Source organism: Gastrolobium bilobum, unplaced genomic scaffold, assembly GCF_033153095.1.
Source record: "Gastrolobium bilobum isolate Gb01-03AN ecotype WA unplaced genomic scaffold, APGP_CSIRO_Gbil_v1 utg31888, whole genome shotgun sequence".
Classification (NCBI taxonomy): domain Eukaryota; kingdom Viridiplantae; phylum Streptophyta; class Magnoliopsida; order Fabales; family Fabaceae; genus Gastrolobium; species Gastrolobium bilobum.
In genome coordinates, this window is record NW_026898389.1 from 36,652 (window position 1) to 52,855 (window position 16,204).

Below are 16,204 nucleotides of genomic sequence, written 5' to 3' on the forward strand. Positions count from 1 at the left end.
TGCCAACTTATTCTTATTTCATATGAACGAGCTTTAACAAAGTTTTTTTTTTTTTTTTTTTTGCTACTCAACATTCATAATTTCAGACTCCTCCCAGTTGATCACAAATTCAATGCAGTATCAAATATGAACGTGGATCTTGAAATTCTAACCGAGAAGAAATGAACTTCACTAGCACATCTCTTGAACACAAATAGAGAACCCGGATTTCAACAAAAACTACTTGTTGACTTTATTCACAAGCCCAACTAAATTCACATTTTTTATTGATAAATGAATAAACACTGAAGATTTAGTCCTCCAAAAACATTGAATTTCAACCAACAGACTGATAAATCTGATGATACGCAAGAACTGCTAACAACTCATTGATAAATGATGTAGCCTAAAGTGGTAATGTAGGCAAGCTATCAAACTGGATTTTACATTCCTACAAACGGGAAACAGAAAACATATAGCGCTGTACCATAATTGCATTCCCACACTGATATAAGGCAAACTAAACTTTTGAGGGCCATGTTGCTTGAGCTGACATAATAATACCAACAATAACTCCAAATAGCCCAAGTGCACTACCAAAGATCTCAATCACAAGAATTTTCACAAAGAGAGAGGAGTTCTGAGCATCAGACAATGCACAGCTGCTTCCAATTATTCCTACACACAACCTGCAAGAAAAAAAAAAAAAAAAAATTGGATATGTAATAGCAGGAAAAGGTCTCCCTCCATTCGACAGGAGAATTTCCTGCAACGGGGAGGCAGGTAAAAAAAATACACACCCACAAACAAGATTTGCGAAGCCCACGATAATTCCAGAAGCAAAGATAGCATATCCAGCTCTAAGAGACTCTGGTGCATAGATACTTGATGGTGGAACACTTTCTAATTTTGTTTGTAGAATAATAGCCACAATTACACCATATATAGCAACAGCTTCACAGAAGATTACACTGAAATACCACAAACATTAAGAACCATATTGTCAAGTGGCACAAATGTTTATATTTGGAATTGAAACTATATCAGCAGCACCAGGATACTTTATGTAGATAATACATATAAAAGGAACATTAAAATTCATAGCACACAAATAGAACAACCTTAAGATCAGACATTCAGGAAGACAAATCAGAAATTCACATTAAATACAGGGATTGACAACCTTAAATTACTATTTAACTTCATTGATTCGAAAAAATGAACCTTTGTTGTACGATCAATTGATCATTGTATTTAAAGCCAAATGAAGAGGGGTAAAAAAAAAAAAAAAAAAAAAACACCTATACACTCTCTATCTTTCCCCCTCTCACATACAAAGGAGTCGATGATTGTTACATGCCATAAATATCATTCAGCTTCTACTTTTTTCAACAAAGCATTAAGCTATTTAATCTCCTCAAGACTCGTACATAGAGTGTATGCAATTTTAGAGAACAATCATTCCGTACTTTCTTGTGTTTGGTGTGGAAAATGTTCTCCAGAAAACATCTTCCGTTTGCTGCAGAAAAGCATTTTTTAGAAAACATTTTCCTTAACAGTCAAAGGAGAATAATCTCCTAGTTAATTGCTATAATTTACAAGACATCCCCCCCTTTGAACAAAGCATCAAAAGTAAAACCTACAATCAAACCTTCTATGGTTAACCACTGGGTCAAATTAGCTACAAGGATCAAATGACGATGTTGAGAGGAATCACGCAAGTAAATAAGAACTGGTATATTCTGCTATAATATGATATCAAAGTGATATCAGATTGTATATGATGAATTACAGAGACAGAAAATGAAAAAAAAATGAAAGTACAAATAACCTAGTGCATTCGAGAGGTTCTAGTCTCTCCCAAACTTCTCTCTACAATTCTTTTGATACCTCCTCACACACCTCCTTCTCCTCTAGTGGCCCCACTCACCCTCAAAGCTGTTGTAACCGCTTTTCCCGCCAAATTCCCACTCACGCAGCCTGAACTCACAATGGGCGTGATCCCCTGTTCCACCTCCTATGGTACACGTGCACTTTAGGTGGCTTCCTAACAGAAGTCATTGGGCTTTATCAAAAACCTTTAAACAAACCAAACAAGAAAATAAAATTTTAGGAAAATGCATCATTTTCTGTAAAAATGTTATGGATGAAAATATTTTCTGAGTCTAACCTGAAAATGTTTTTCAGGAAGCCAAATTCTACAGATAACATATTTTAATATCAATTTATTTTACTTAAAAAAACAAATGGACCAAAGTAATTGTTAGTAGGCAAACTAAGTTTGATATAGGGTTCCATAAGTCATGTAAACCTTTTCAAACATTTTTTCAATGATATAGAAAAGCCTTGAGAGACACTGTAACATCTCAGGTGCAAACGAGGGCAAAGAGTGATCGCCGATGTAAATAAGATACGGACAAAGAGCAGCTCCTAGCAGGCTTCTAGTAGGAGGGATACATGAATGAATCAAATCAACACCCGAACGAGAGGGATCCAGAGACTGTGCAGGTATGGACTGTACAGATGAGAATAGCTTAAAGGAATTAATATGTACTACCCATACTAACAAAATGCATCTACTTTTCGATGGCCTATAACTTAAGAACTTCATAGTCTTGACTTGGAGCAACTTTGAGATGGATGACATCATGGGAAGTTTCTCAGGAAGTGTGTGAGTGAGGACAAAACATGCTGAAAAGTCTTGTGTTGGTTTGTGAGGACAATCATTGATCCTACAAGTGGCCGAACATTACAAACACCTCAGTAGTGGCCTGGGCATTTCTGTAATAAGTAGCCTATAAATGCCTCTGGTACACCCACATTGAGATTGAATCACATTAAACCCAAGAGCCAGTGAGGTAGTGTGAACGTAAATTGATATGGAAGATACCAGGAATACAATTACAAGCCACTCAGTAGTAAGTCTTTTCATACTATTACTGAAGCTTGTACCAAAGTTGGGTAGTTAAACTTCATTCCACATTGACTTCGAAAAGGGATCTATACTAAATACCCACCCAGCATAATGTGCATATGTGCATTCTAAGCTGAAGTCAATAAAAACAAAAAAATAATAATAAAATTCAAAACATTTCCCTTAATTTGGTTTCAAACCATCAGTATTAATCCTTCAACTTTTATATCTGACACAAAAAGGGAGGAGGGGGTTTGGAGAATGAAACTTGCTGAAAGAAACTTTCTACTCTCTTTCCTTTTCTTCTTTTTTTTTTTTTTCAAATATTACATACATATGTAATAATAGAGCGGGCCTCATGCCTAAAAGTGGACAATGATATACCCATCAGATTATATGATAAATTTATTATCCACGAGAAAGAAAGATTATCATTGATTATTAGAAATAAACTAATGCCCAATACATAGTAAAATCACTTCGTGTATGCCTAAAATTTATTCTCTTCAAAAGGAACACTTCTAGCAACTCACGTGTACATGATTTTTGGGAAGCGCATAATTGAATGATCCTGGGAACTTCCCTTTGGCATCATCTTCGTGATCCACACTCGCCCAACATGAAGCAGCTCACGAGGAAGATCAACATTCATTAACATACTACAAATTATCAAATCAACATTTACACACCAGGGTGTCCAGCGAGACTCACACTATCAGGTTTTATTTTCAACATCATTATATATGTCTCTTTCCAACAGCATCATTATCAATTTCGTATGACCATAAATTTCATATGAGTTGCGGTAATTCTTTTACGAAGGCCGGGAGGGTTCTCATGCCCAGTAATATTTACGAAGGCCGGGACGGTTCTCACGCCCGGTAAGTATTTACGAAGACCGGGACGGTTCTCATGCCCGGTAATATTTACGAAGGTCGGGATGGTTCTCACGCCCGGTAATTCTTTTACGAAGGCCGAGAGGGTTCTCACACCCGGTAATGTTTACGAAGGCCGGGACATTTTTCACGCCCAGTAATTATTTACGAAGGCCGGGACGATTCTCACGCCCGGGAATTATTTACGAAGGTCGAGATGGTTCTCACGCCCGGTAATTCTTTTACGAAGGCCGGGATGGTTCTCACGCCCGGTAATGTTTACGAAAGCCGGGACGGTTCTCACGCCCGGTAATTATTTACGAAGGTCGGGACAGCTCTCACTCCCGGTAATTAATTACGTAGGGCGAGACGACTCATATTCCCGGTAATTAGTTACAAAGTCCGGGATGTGCTACCCCTCGGCAAACAAAGTCCGGGATGCGCTACCCCTCGGCAAACAAAGTCCGGGATGTGCCGCCCCTCGGCAAACATAGTCCGGGATGTGCCGCCCCTCGGCAAAAGTCATAAATAGATGACGCCTAGCCAACGTCCCATCTAGGCACGTTTTTATTGTCACTTAAATGCTATTATTTTAGCTATTGCAGGTCATGATCGTAGAGCGACGTATAAATCGGAGCAACCAAACATCAAAGACCCAAGTCACTGAGCATATTTTATCACACACTCATATCACCAGCTAGTTTTATTTCTGAAGAAGGGAGCATACATATCTATCATCTATGAAAACTACCAGCATCTTTCTCTCTTGGAACGCATTATTCTCTCCAGAAGCTTTTATCTACAACATTATTTGTCACCAGCAAGTTTATTTTTGAAGAAGGGAGCATATATATTTATCATACATTCAGCGAGTATTATTATTATCATACGGACAAGACATCTTTATTCCAGCTGTTAAAATCTCCAGGCTGCTTGGTTCCACATGGGCGTTATTTATCATGCATTAATATCACCAACGAGTTTTATTGCTGAAGAAGGAATTTCTGAAGACGGGAGTATATATATTTATCGTGAGAATCTCCATCACTCTCTATTTTGGAACACATCATCCTCTCCGGAAGATCTCATCTACTACTTTAATTATCTCACGAAGCTCGGATCTGCAATCCTGTCGACGTTATTTTATTATTATCATACGGTCAAGACATTCTTGTTCCAGTTGCCAACATCTACAGGGTACTTGATTCAACATGGGCTCGCCGGCTTATTCTTACAATTAAATTATTACTACTTCAACAACATTTCAAGACCTTCCTCAACAACAAGACGCATCTTCGAAGACAACAAAGTTCAGCACAATTGCAAGCCATAAATAGAAGATTCTCTTGAAGTACTCAAGCATCGCCAATCAGACAACTCATACTCGACGACAACAAATAAACAACTCATGAAGGCCGACGTATTACTGATCGGTTACATTATATCCTGCTTAAAACACTACACACTACGGGTATCCAGCCTATGCTGCTATATATCTTGGCACCTTGACTCCTTCAAGCTACCAAGCTAGGGGGCTCCTGTTCTGGATACAACTTACATTAGGCCCACCAGATGGGCCCAACCTCTCAAAGCCCACATGCTAGAACATTCTAGAGGGCACCCATGGCAAGCAATAGAGGCACTCCACTGGGACATCTCCCTCTTCCTGCACTGCTGCCCCTGTACACTGACAGGGGACAGCTTGATGAGACAGTTCATGGGCTGACCAACTCAAGCCCCCCTGCAAGAGAGGACTCTCCTCTCTAAATACCCCTCTCACACTTGGAGAGAGGGGCTTCTTCTTCCCTACTCCTCTCATATGTTGTCACTCACACACACTCCCCCTTTGAGCACATACATGGGAAGCTCCACTAGTGCCTTGGTCTCTACCATTGCTACAATGGATACCCCTATATCAATATACTTCACCCTCACGGGACACATCTATATACCACTTTGAGTAAAAACTTCATTCCACATTGACTTCAAAAAGGGATCTATACTAAATACCCACCCAGCATAATGTGCATATGTGCATTCTAAGCTGAAGTCAATAAAAACAAAAAAATAATAATAAAATTCAAAACATTTCCCTTAATTTGGTTGCAAACCATCAGTATTAATCCTTCAACTTTTATATCTGACACAAAAAGGGAGGAGGGGGTTTCAATGGAGAATGAAACTTGCTGAAAGAAACTTTCTACTCTCTTTCCTTTTCTTCTTCTTCTTTTTTTTTTTTCAAATATTACATACATATGTAATAATAGAGTAGGCCTCATGCCTAAAAGTGGACAATGATATACCCATCAGATTATATGATAAATTTATTATCGACGAGAAAGAAAGATTATCATTGATTATTAGAAATAAACTAATGCCCAATACATAGTAAAATCACTTCGCACTAAGCTAAAATCATAGGTAACATAATTTTTCTATTAACAAATCCTGAATCCCCAAAACAAATGAACACCAAGCCACCGGCAAAGTAATATATTCGCATATAGATCCAGTAAAAGTCATTCACAAAAAAGCAGTTCTAGATTTATTCCTCAATTTTAAAGATCTTATCATAACCTTTCTCACACTAAGAAGACATGTCCAAATTCTACTCCTCAATCCAAGCAAAATTAAACAATGCGTGTTCCCTATCTAAAATCCAAAAATAAATAGTCCAGTGGAAAATTAAAAAATAAAATTAAAAAAAGGTGGAGAGCGTGTAAAAGCATGAAAATTGAGTTGCGGTGAGTTTGATTAGTAATTTTACCTAATGAGATTCTTGGAAGTAATTCGGGGAGCTTTGATTGCAGCACCGATCAAGCTACTACCGGTTATGTAAATCCCCCTTCATGTGTTAATTGAAGCGAATTCGAATATGAGAAGAATGGAAATAGAAACGGAAACGGAAACGGAAGATAGGAAATGAAAGGCGTACCAGGCAGCACCGAGGACGGAGACGCCGATAGCGACGGCGATGCCGATGGCGGAGAAGGTATAAGGGGAGATCTTGACGAGTGCCAAAGCCCAAGAGCTGGAATGCGCCACTACAGAGCTAGACATGATATTTGTGTTGCGAACGAAACGATTGTGATCGGAACTCAGAGCCACAGAGAGAAACAAACAGCACAAAACGCCGTGCCCCTTGCTACTATCAAATCAAATGATGATCTTTAGGCTATTAAGGAGCGTTTGGAAGAGAGAAATTCTTTTTTTTTTTTATGGGAATAACGATTCCTGTAATATTTTGAGAAAGTTAGGAAATAGCTTAAAATATTCTCATAAATATTTGTTTAAGTTTTTTAATTTTATATTTGGTTAATCGACAATTATTTTTGGGAATATAGATTAATTTTATAAAACTAACCCTGAAAAAAATTGATATGCCACAAAATGATTGAAATGCGTTGTTTGAGATCAACCCCAAACTTTCCAAACAAATTTGACAGTTCTGAAACCAATTTTGTTCACAAATCAGAGCAATCCCAAATCATCTTCAGAACCACGCTATTACCATTTGGTGCAACCACGAAATTGTCTTCAGCAAAAATCGCCGTTGTCGATTCAATAATGTTGGGACCGAAGTTGGGTCATCGAAGCGGAGCAGCATGGAGTATCACGGTTAGGGCTTTAACAAGAGAGGTATTATAGTCATGAAAATATTAAAACACGATTATTTATGTTCCATAAATTATATAATATTTTTCCACCCGGTGGGAATCCAAAAATGCTTACTTGCAATTAGGGGTGTTCGCGGTCTGAATTGGATCGGTTTTGGAAGCAAAACTCATCCGATCCAATCCCTTCGGTTTGATCATGTAATCATCCATTCGGTTTAGATTTTTTTTCAAATCCGATCCGATCCAATTCAATTTTTTTCGGTTTGGATTGAATCGATTTTCGATTTTTTGAATATCCTAAAATTAGTTTCATGATTATTGTGCAAATAATATCTTTTGTATATATTGGCTTTGTAATTTTATTTTTTTGAAATACAAAACTATCAGTAAACAATACTATAGTTGATGAGACGTGACTAAGTTTTTTCTTAGGTTTGGGCTATGATTGAAAAAATGACAAGTAGGTAGAGGATAATTAATATATTGGATCGGTTTGGATTGAATCGGTTTTCATCAACCCATCCGAAAACCGATCCAATCCAATTAAAATTTGCGGTTTTTTTCGGTTTCCGATTTTTCGGTTTTCGGTTATCGGTTTTTCGGTTCGGTTTTCGCAGTTTGAATTGGTTTGGATCGGTTGATGAACACCCCTACTTGCAATACTATTTCATAGAATTCATATTCATAATTTTAAATCCCAGAAATCTCATTTTTTTCATGAAAATTTTAAGAATCCATGTACCAAACATAAGTAATTAAGATTGCCAAAAACATAGGTAATTAAGATTCTCAATATGAATTTCTTAAGAATCTAAAATGTATCCCCCTACCAAACGGACCTTTATAGTAACATCATAAATATGTTGTGTTGGGTTAGATTTTGGTTTAAATATAGTAATTTTATTTAAGATATTTTAATTTTGGCCTGATGTATTAATTTGATATTAGTTAAATTATGATTTCTTCTTGCATATATTTAAAAATTAAAATATATTCATTAACATCATATATTTTAGAGTAAATACCATTTTTGGTCTTCAGCAAATTTTACGACGCCCGCTTTAGTCCCTAGCAAATAAAAAGGCTCATCGCGGTCCCCAAGAAATTCAAAATGGACCTATTTTGGTCCTTTTAGAGACTAATATGGGTTTTTTTGAATTTGAGAGGGACCACGATTTCAACTAAATGGGTTCATTTTGAATTTCTTAGGGACCACAATGGGCCTTTTTATTTGCTAGAGACTAAAACGGTCTTCCTGAAATTTGCTAAGGAGCAAAAAAGGTATTTACTCTATATTTTAATATCATTTTAGGGTTTAGAATAAAAAATATATATATTTTAAGAATTTTACTTTCCTATTATATCATGTATTTTACTAAAATACTCTTTAATTTTTATTTTAAACCCCAAAATAACATGATTTTAAGGTTAGGAGATATTCATCTCTTTATTTAAATTTATTAAGTTTTCAAAATTAAAAAGAATTAAATTAATATTATTTTATTATATAAAATTATTTAAATAAATTATTTTACTTTTTTGTGTAATAATAATATTAAAATTATTTTTATTTTACTTTATTTATTGGTTAGTTTTGTAAAATTAAACCTATAACCTATTTTTTATAAAAAATATATATATATAATCTGAATTTATTCTATCTTATCAAATATATTGCGTTAGATTTGACTTGATATAGGTTGGGCAGTAATAGTTAATATGGTATTTAAAATCCCAATTTAAATTTGCGCTTTTATGATTTTTTTTAATCAAAAAGATTTCATCAAAATTCCAAATGCTTTTACGTTTTTATAATTTTTTTTCGTTAGGATTTTAAGTTTTATGATTTTTTTATCCTCCTTCCGATTTTAGATAAAATTCCAATTTTAACTACCATGGTAGCTAATAAATCGTCTCGTTCACTTACACCTTACTTACGGCTCCACGTTGTGGAGTGGCATTCTCTTAGGGGACGTTTGGTAGAGGAGAAAAAAAAATTACCAGAAAAATACAATTACTAGGCATATGGTGGGAAAATGATTTTGGTAATAGTTGTTTGATAAGTAAAAATATCACCAGGAAAATTGAGTTAAATTCTCTGAGCCTATGTTTGGTTGAAGGTAAAATATTGATGGAAAAATGGGTTGAAATGACAGAAATAACCCTTGTAAAATATTTGAATATGAAGAAATGAAAGATTAACCCTTGCCAAACATAATCGTCTGTGGGTCTTTCATTTGGAACAGCAATGTTTGAACAAGAGTAATTTTATTTGCACACCAATCAGTCACAGCTATGCTATCATGAGCACAAGACAAGTGAGATTGTAGGTTGGCAAAACCAAAAGGTAGTCTCTGTCTTAAACTTCATTTCTCCTCGTAATATAGGGTTTCTAGGTTGTTTCGTCCTTCTACCTCATTGTTATCTTCATAGCTCTGTTTCAATCGAGACACAAGAACAGTAGACCCATTGGAGGATATTTTGTGCTTCCTGCTGAAAACGTCTGATGTTGGAGACGTACGACTTCTGAGGAAAGAGAGTTGAAAGACACTTTCAATAGTAGACCAGGGACAATTTGATTAGCAAATTGGCGTTCAATTTTTTCTTTCCCCAGCAAACCCAAAATACCACCCACAATATGGTTTTCTGGAACAGTGCTTCCACAGAAATTTTGCAAACAAAACGCTTTGGCTGGGCAAAGGATTCTCCTACCTAAATTTTGTTAACTCTCCTACCAAACGCAGTCAAGTTCAAAATCCATTTCTCCTTGCCTGAGTATCCTTACCAAAAACCCATACCAAACACCCCCTTAATCCGTTCAAAACAGCATGTCGTTTTGTCTCAATGGAATAGTGGTATTATTAACACAAAGGTACAAAAGTGAGCTCAACAGTACCATTAATTGATGATTTGAAGTACTCTTCTAGAAGGCTCCAATTGGACAACCAATAACAGAAACTTAGACTCTGTTTGATTACTGTTTTTAAAAACAATTTTTTAGTTTTCAGATAAAAAAACAAAAAAACTCGTTTTGTAAGGCTTGTTCTGTAAAACAAGTTTTAAAAACTGTAACTGTTATGGACCCGTATAATGGGCCCATTAAGTAGCAAGTCCAACAAGGGGCAATCCAAGATATGGATTGATGCTAATCAATCATACTAATCTTAATGTGACAGCATAGCTATCAGGGCCGGACCCTCATGGTAGGGACTAAAGGCCCATCCACACTACCTACAGGTAACCTCTATAAATACAAGGGCAAACCCTAAAGGTACACACATTCTCTCTCTTATTGTTATGTTGTCACTGTGCACACACACCCCATTGGCTAACGCCGTTATAATATTCTGTGCACAGTGATCTCCTTGACTCAATGGTATCTCCCTCGTAGATACCTTGGAGAGAGCATCAGATCCAATATTAACGTACTAGCCTAGCTGGGCTAGACATCTCTGTCTCAAGGACAGAACATTGGCGTCGTCTGTGGGGAATTATTTTCTTTGAATTTGAATATGAAGTTCCCACCAAATCTGATAAGGGATGGCAATCCAGACGAGGAGCAGTAGCCAGCAGCCACCCCCAAACCAGAATCAGTCGTTGGATCCAGTCATTGAGGAGATAAATCAGCCTCACAATCAGATCGGAAACAACGTGGATTACGACCACGTCCAGGTCGAAGACGATGTTTCAGACACCGCTTCGACGCTGGTACGTCGAAATGGGGGAGCTGCAGCGAACGTAGCTCCGATAAGGAGCAACCCTGCCCAACATCCTGGCGATCTGGTTGCGCGCATCGCTCAATCGGCCGATCCGGATACTCGGTTGGCCAACAACGCGTTAAACGCAATTATGGAACGAATAGCAGCGCTGGAAACCCGTACTAACTTGCAACGGCAACAGGATTTCAGGGCTATTCGAGAGGAAAATACCAGAGGGATGCAAGACCTGGAGCGGCGATTAACAAGGCGAACTACGCTAAGAATAGCCAATTTTGAAGGCCGAGAAGGACCTAGGAACTCGGTTCAATCGTACCAAGTTCCTCATGCAGAAAACCCTGGTAACCTAGTAAACCAGGGATACTAGGTCGCTGATGGCCAAGATGCAAAAAACCATCAAGCACATGCTGACGGTCAGGAGGACCGGGTTAGAGCTCAGTATCAACAGGATCCTCAAAACATCTGAGGGCGAGTAGAACTTGGCGGATATAGGAGGAAGTACAGCAGGGGGCAGTATAATAACAGCCCATTCATTACTGAAATATTAAACGTTGTCTTCCCAGAGGACTTTGACTCGGCACGTTTACCGAAATATGATGGGAGCCAAGATCCGCAGGTGCACATAGATGCCTTTGACACGGACATGTATATTCGAGGAATTGATGAACCTCTTATATCCCGAATATTTGCTGTAACATTAACTGGGGCAGCACAGGCATGGTTTTCAACCCTGCCTGCTAATTCCATCGGATCCTTTGAGGAGTTCGGACAGAAGTTCCTATTGAACTTTGCAACCAGCAAGAAGCATCCAAAGTCCGAGTTCGCTCTTGGAAAGGTACGACAGCAACCTGGAGAAACCCTCCAAAAATACCTTAACCGGTTCAAGGACGCTGCATTGCAGGTCCCAGGGTTGCAAGAGAATGTCCACGTCCACCTCATTGTCGCAGGTCTGGATGGTGGATCCAGACTCGCCAAGTCGGTCTATAAAGACCCAGTAAAGACACTGGAGGAGTTTAGAACTCGTTCGAAGAAATATCTTGAACTAGAGCAAATGGAGATTGCAAACGCGCAATCTGACGAAGGCAACAGAGCAAGCCCGAGAATGAGGAGCCCACCCCCGAAGGGAAAGGAACGAGTTGACAGCAAGAAGAAAGATCAACGCCAACGAATCCCGGACATGAGAGACCACATTGGAAGGTATGATAAGTATACACCTTTGAATGCGTCGCATTCTCAAATCTGGAGAGAAGTAGCCACGACAGAGATGAAAAAGGTGGAGAGACCTCGTCCCATATTTGACAGAGGAGGATTAGATAAGTCCAAATACTGCGCCTTTCATGATGGGCCATGCCACACAATTGATCAGTGATGGGATCTCCGAGATGCGGTGGAGAAGTTTGTAAGAGACAGTAGATTGCGTCAATATGTAATAAAAACTCAAGGTTCCAAAAAGAACAAAAGGAAGTTGGGAAACAGGAATCGAAGCAAAAGCCCCGTTACTGAAAAGAAGAACAAACAGGATAAGAATCAAAAAAATGATTCCAACTATGACGAATTCCCAGAAGCGGAGTTTGATTCTAATGTAATTAGTGGCGCTTTGGGGGGTGGAGGAGATACTGTAAGTGCTAGAAGAAAGTACTTGAAAGAGGTACTCTCTATTCGAGATCGTCCCAAGTTCAAAAAAGACCCAACCAAGCCAGATCCACCTCTTTTACACTTTACTAAGGAGGACATGCGCGGGGTGTTGCCGGGTCATGTTGACGGACTGGTGATTGCGGGGACCCTAGTGAATTGCCGGGTTAGGAAGATTTTAGTGGATGCAGGAAGTTGTGCTGACATCATACTCTGGGATGCTTTTAAAAAGATGAACCTGGATGAAGAGGACCTCAAACCTTGCAAAACGACGTTGGTAGCCTTTAACGGAGAACATACGCCTCCTAAAGGTTACATTGATCTCAGGTTAACCCTGGGAACAAAAGAAGTGTTCAGATCAGAACGAGTTAGGTTCATAGTGGCTGACTTCCCTTCAGAATACAATATAATCCTGGGAAGGCCGACCATACATCAGTGGGACATGCTGGTTTCTACAAAACACCAGAAGTTAAAAATGGTGAGCAACAAGAATGAAATAATCACTGTTTGTGGAGATCAGAAGGAATCCAGGGGTTGTTACTTTGATACTGTCAAAGAAAATGAAGGGGGACGTTCGAGCCCACCCCGAATTCACTCAGGGGATAAAACCGGTAGGAATCTAATTCCTCAGCAATCTAAGAAGCTGGTCAACATGGTTGAACTCGATATGAGAGAAGAAGTAATGCCGAGACCCGAACCTGATGGAGAGCTTGAGGATCTCACGCTGCGGGTAGAGCCTGGTCAGTTTACCCGCTTTGGTAAGTCTTCCCAGAGGACTTTGACTCGGCACGTTTATCGAAATATGATGGGAGCCAAGAATATTTGCTGTAACATTAACTGGCCGACCATGGGGGCAGATTCTAAAGAGCATGTCAAGAAATGTGATAGCTGTCAGAAGCACGGCAAGTTGATCCTTTCACCACCGGAAGAACTGAAATCTATCTCGGCCCCTTGGCCCTTCTTCAAATGGGGAATGGATCTGCTAGGACCTTTTAAAGCTGCTGAAGGACAACTCAAGTGGTTGATCGTGGCTGTGGATTACTTCACAAAGTGGATAGAAGCAGAAGCAGTCACCACGATCACCTCGGCTAGAGTGCAAAGGTTCTTTGAACGAAATATTGTTTCGAGATTCGGAATCCCAGCCGAGGTGGTTACTGATAACGGAACGCAGTTTGCTGATAAGAAATTCCAGCAGCTAATGAAAGACCTACACATCACACATCGTTTCGCATCTGTGGAGCACCCACAGTCGAATGGGCAGGCCGAAGCGGCCAACAAAGTGATTGTGGAGGGTCTCAGAAAACGAATGTTTGCTGCAAAAGAAAGCTAGGTTTACCAGCTATACTTTGTCTTGTGGGGTTACAGAACTAGCACCCAAACTGCAACTGGAGAAACCCCTTATAGACTAACGTATGGATGTGAAGCCTTGATCCCGGTGGAGATTGGAGAACCCTCCTGGAGAAGACTGAATAGTCTTGAACAAGGTGAACAACAGAACAGTAGAATGCTTATTGAAGAATTAGACCTTGTGGATGAAGCTAGGGTCACTATTCACTGCCGGAATATGATGGCCAAACAAAAAACTGTAGCAAAGTATAATAAGAAAGTGAGACCAAGGAATTTTGAAAAGAATGACTTGGTACTCAGGAGAGCAGATATTGGCAACAAGAATGCCAGAGATGGAAAGCTAGCTGCAAATTGGGAAGGACCATACCAAGTTAGAGAAAAACTCGGAAAAGGAGCTTACATTTTGGAGACAGTTGAAGGCAAAGAAGTTAAGCGGACCTGGAATGCAGATAAGCTGAAGACATACTACAGCTAAATCTGCTTCCTCCGCTTAAATATTTCAAAATGCAATTTTTCTTTCCTCTACTAGGGGTTTGATTAAAAGCCGAATATGCCGGCAAATTCATGTAATTCGCAATTTGATATCAATAAATGAGGAATTTTTCTTGTCTATCTTTGATATATCAATACTAAATCCGAGGTACAAATCCTAGGGTCACTATTCACTTTAACATTATTTTTTTTACCTTAGATAAATTGAGTTATGACATTCAAATTCAATTAAATGGCTAAGTCAAAAGACAAGGCCCATTACATATGCAAGCTTACCAGAATAAGTAAGTTAAACAAACATGCGTCATCGAATTGACATAAAGAGGAATATGTACGATGCTTTGACCTCGGCCAGGTCATGAAACAAAAACTCGTATGATGCACGAGTTTACGACAACAAATTGGGATGAACATTTCACCCAAAAAGTAGTGAAAAATAATGCAACCTTGGTGTATCACTCATCAAGTACGAAGGTGAAGTATATCTATATAACTCGGATTTGAAAATCGACCACTTAGGAATTCCTAAAGCTTGGGACAAATCCGGGTATGAAGGGGAATGCTACCTCATAAAGGGGCTTATGCGTATGCCAAAGTTATATCATTCGATAAAACAAAAAAGAGTTGCCTAAGCAAAGGCATTACTGCAACGACATGCTCGATTCTGACAAATCAACTACCTAGATAAATGCATCTACGGTGAATTCGGAATCAGGAGATGCAAAACGACATATCATAAAGCAAGATATTCAAACACGAAGTTGTATGTCTAGGAAACAAAATTAAAACCGAGGTAAAACCGGCAATATTCATAATAAATCAAAAAGGGACCCAAAGGATCCCAACAAGTTACAAATACAACCGGCATTCCGGCCCTTCATTTCGTCGGGTTGACAGGAAGATCTTCTAGCACCACAACCTCCTTGCCGGATTGGTTGGTCGATTCAACTTCCTTTGCAGGTTGGTTGGTAGCCTCATCACCATCCTCAACGGCAGCAACTTTCTCGGATTGTGAAACCGCAACACGGGAAGGGGAGGAGGCCGCTGGAAACATGATTCGGCCATCAACAACATAGGCACGAGGGCTTAGGCCAACCACATTCAAAAGCAAATATGGGTTCAGAATTTGCACTTGGCTTAATGCATTGTAAAAGGAACCAGTGATGGATTTTTCAAGTTCACCCCGGTAGAGTTGAGCTTCATCCTGAGCTTCACTGAACTGGGTCATGGCTTCCGTCAATTTGTCCTGTGCTAACTTCATTTCCCCCTCTGCCCTCTCATACGTGATTTTGAAATCACTCAAACTCTTGCTGTTGCAGGCATGGAGATATTGAAGCTTCTCATGATCGCTTCGAATTTGTGTTAAGGATGCTTGTGCCTTTCCCAAGTCAGACGAACTTTGGATATATTTTTCCTTCATCGATGAAAAATCTTCTTTCACTTTGAGTAACTCGGCAACAGTTTTTGCTTTTTCTTCCCGGGACGCAGCAGCTTCATCAAGAGAACGAAGATACTTACGCTTCAACAAACGTAATGATTTCGTTAACCCAAACAACTTCAGGCCACCGAGCTCCAGATCATCCAGTACCTTAATTTCTTCAGCTGTGAAGGGGTTTGCACTGGAGAATGACT

At 39.0% G+C, this 16,204-nt stretch overlaps 1 protein-coding gene across 3 annotated transcripts; it reads right to left on the minus strand.

Moving 5' to 3' along the window:
• Nucleotides 1-208: 208 nt before the first annotated feature.
• Nucleotides 209-7,319, minus strand: LOC133315666 (V-type proton ATPase subunit c''2). 3 transcript variants are annotated; one of them, XM_061517333.1, is made up of 5 exons: nt 7,133-7,300; nt 6,704-7,002; nt 6,536-6,613; nt 780-950; nt 209-668 (listed from the first exon to the last, which is right to left on the minus strand). In XM_061517333.1, exons 2-5 carry the CDS (start codon nt 6,826-6,828, stop codon nt 500-502), a joined length of 543 nt encoding a protein of 180 aa, XP_061373317.1. In that variant the 5' UTR covers nt 6,829-7,002; nt 7,133-7,300; the 3' UTR covers nt 209-499. The 3 variants fall into 3 exon arrangements, with proteins under 3 accessions (XP_061373317.1, XP_061373316.1, XP_061373315.1); XM_061517332.1 differs by having other exon boundaries at nt 209-950; nt 7,280-7,319; XM_061517331.1 differs by having other exon boundaries at nt 209-950; nt 7,133-7,317.
• Between the last annotated feature and the right edge of the window lie 8,885 nt (nt 7,320-16,204).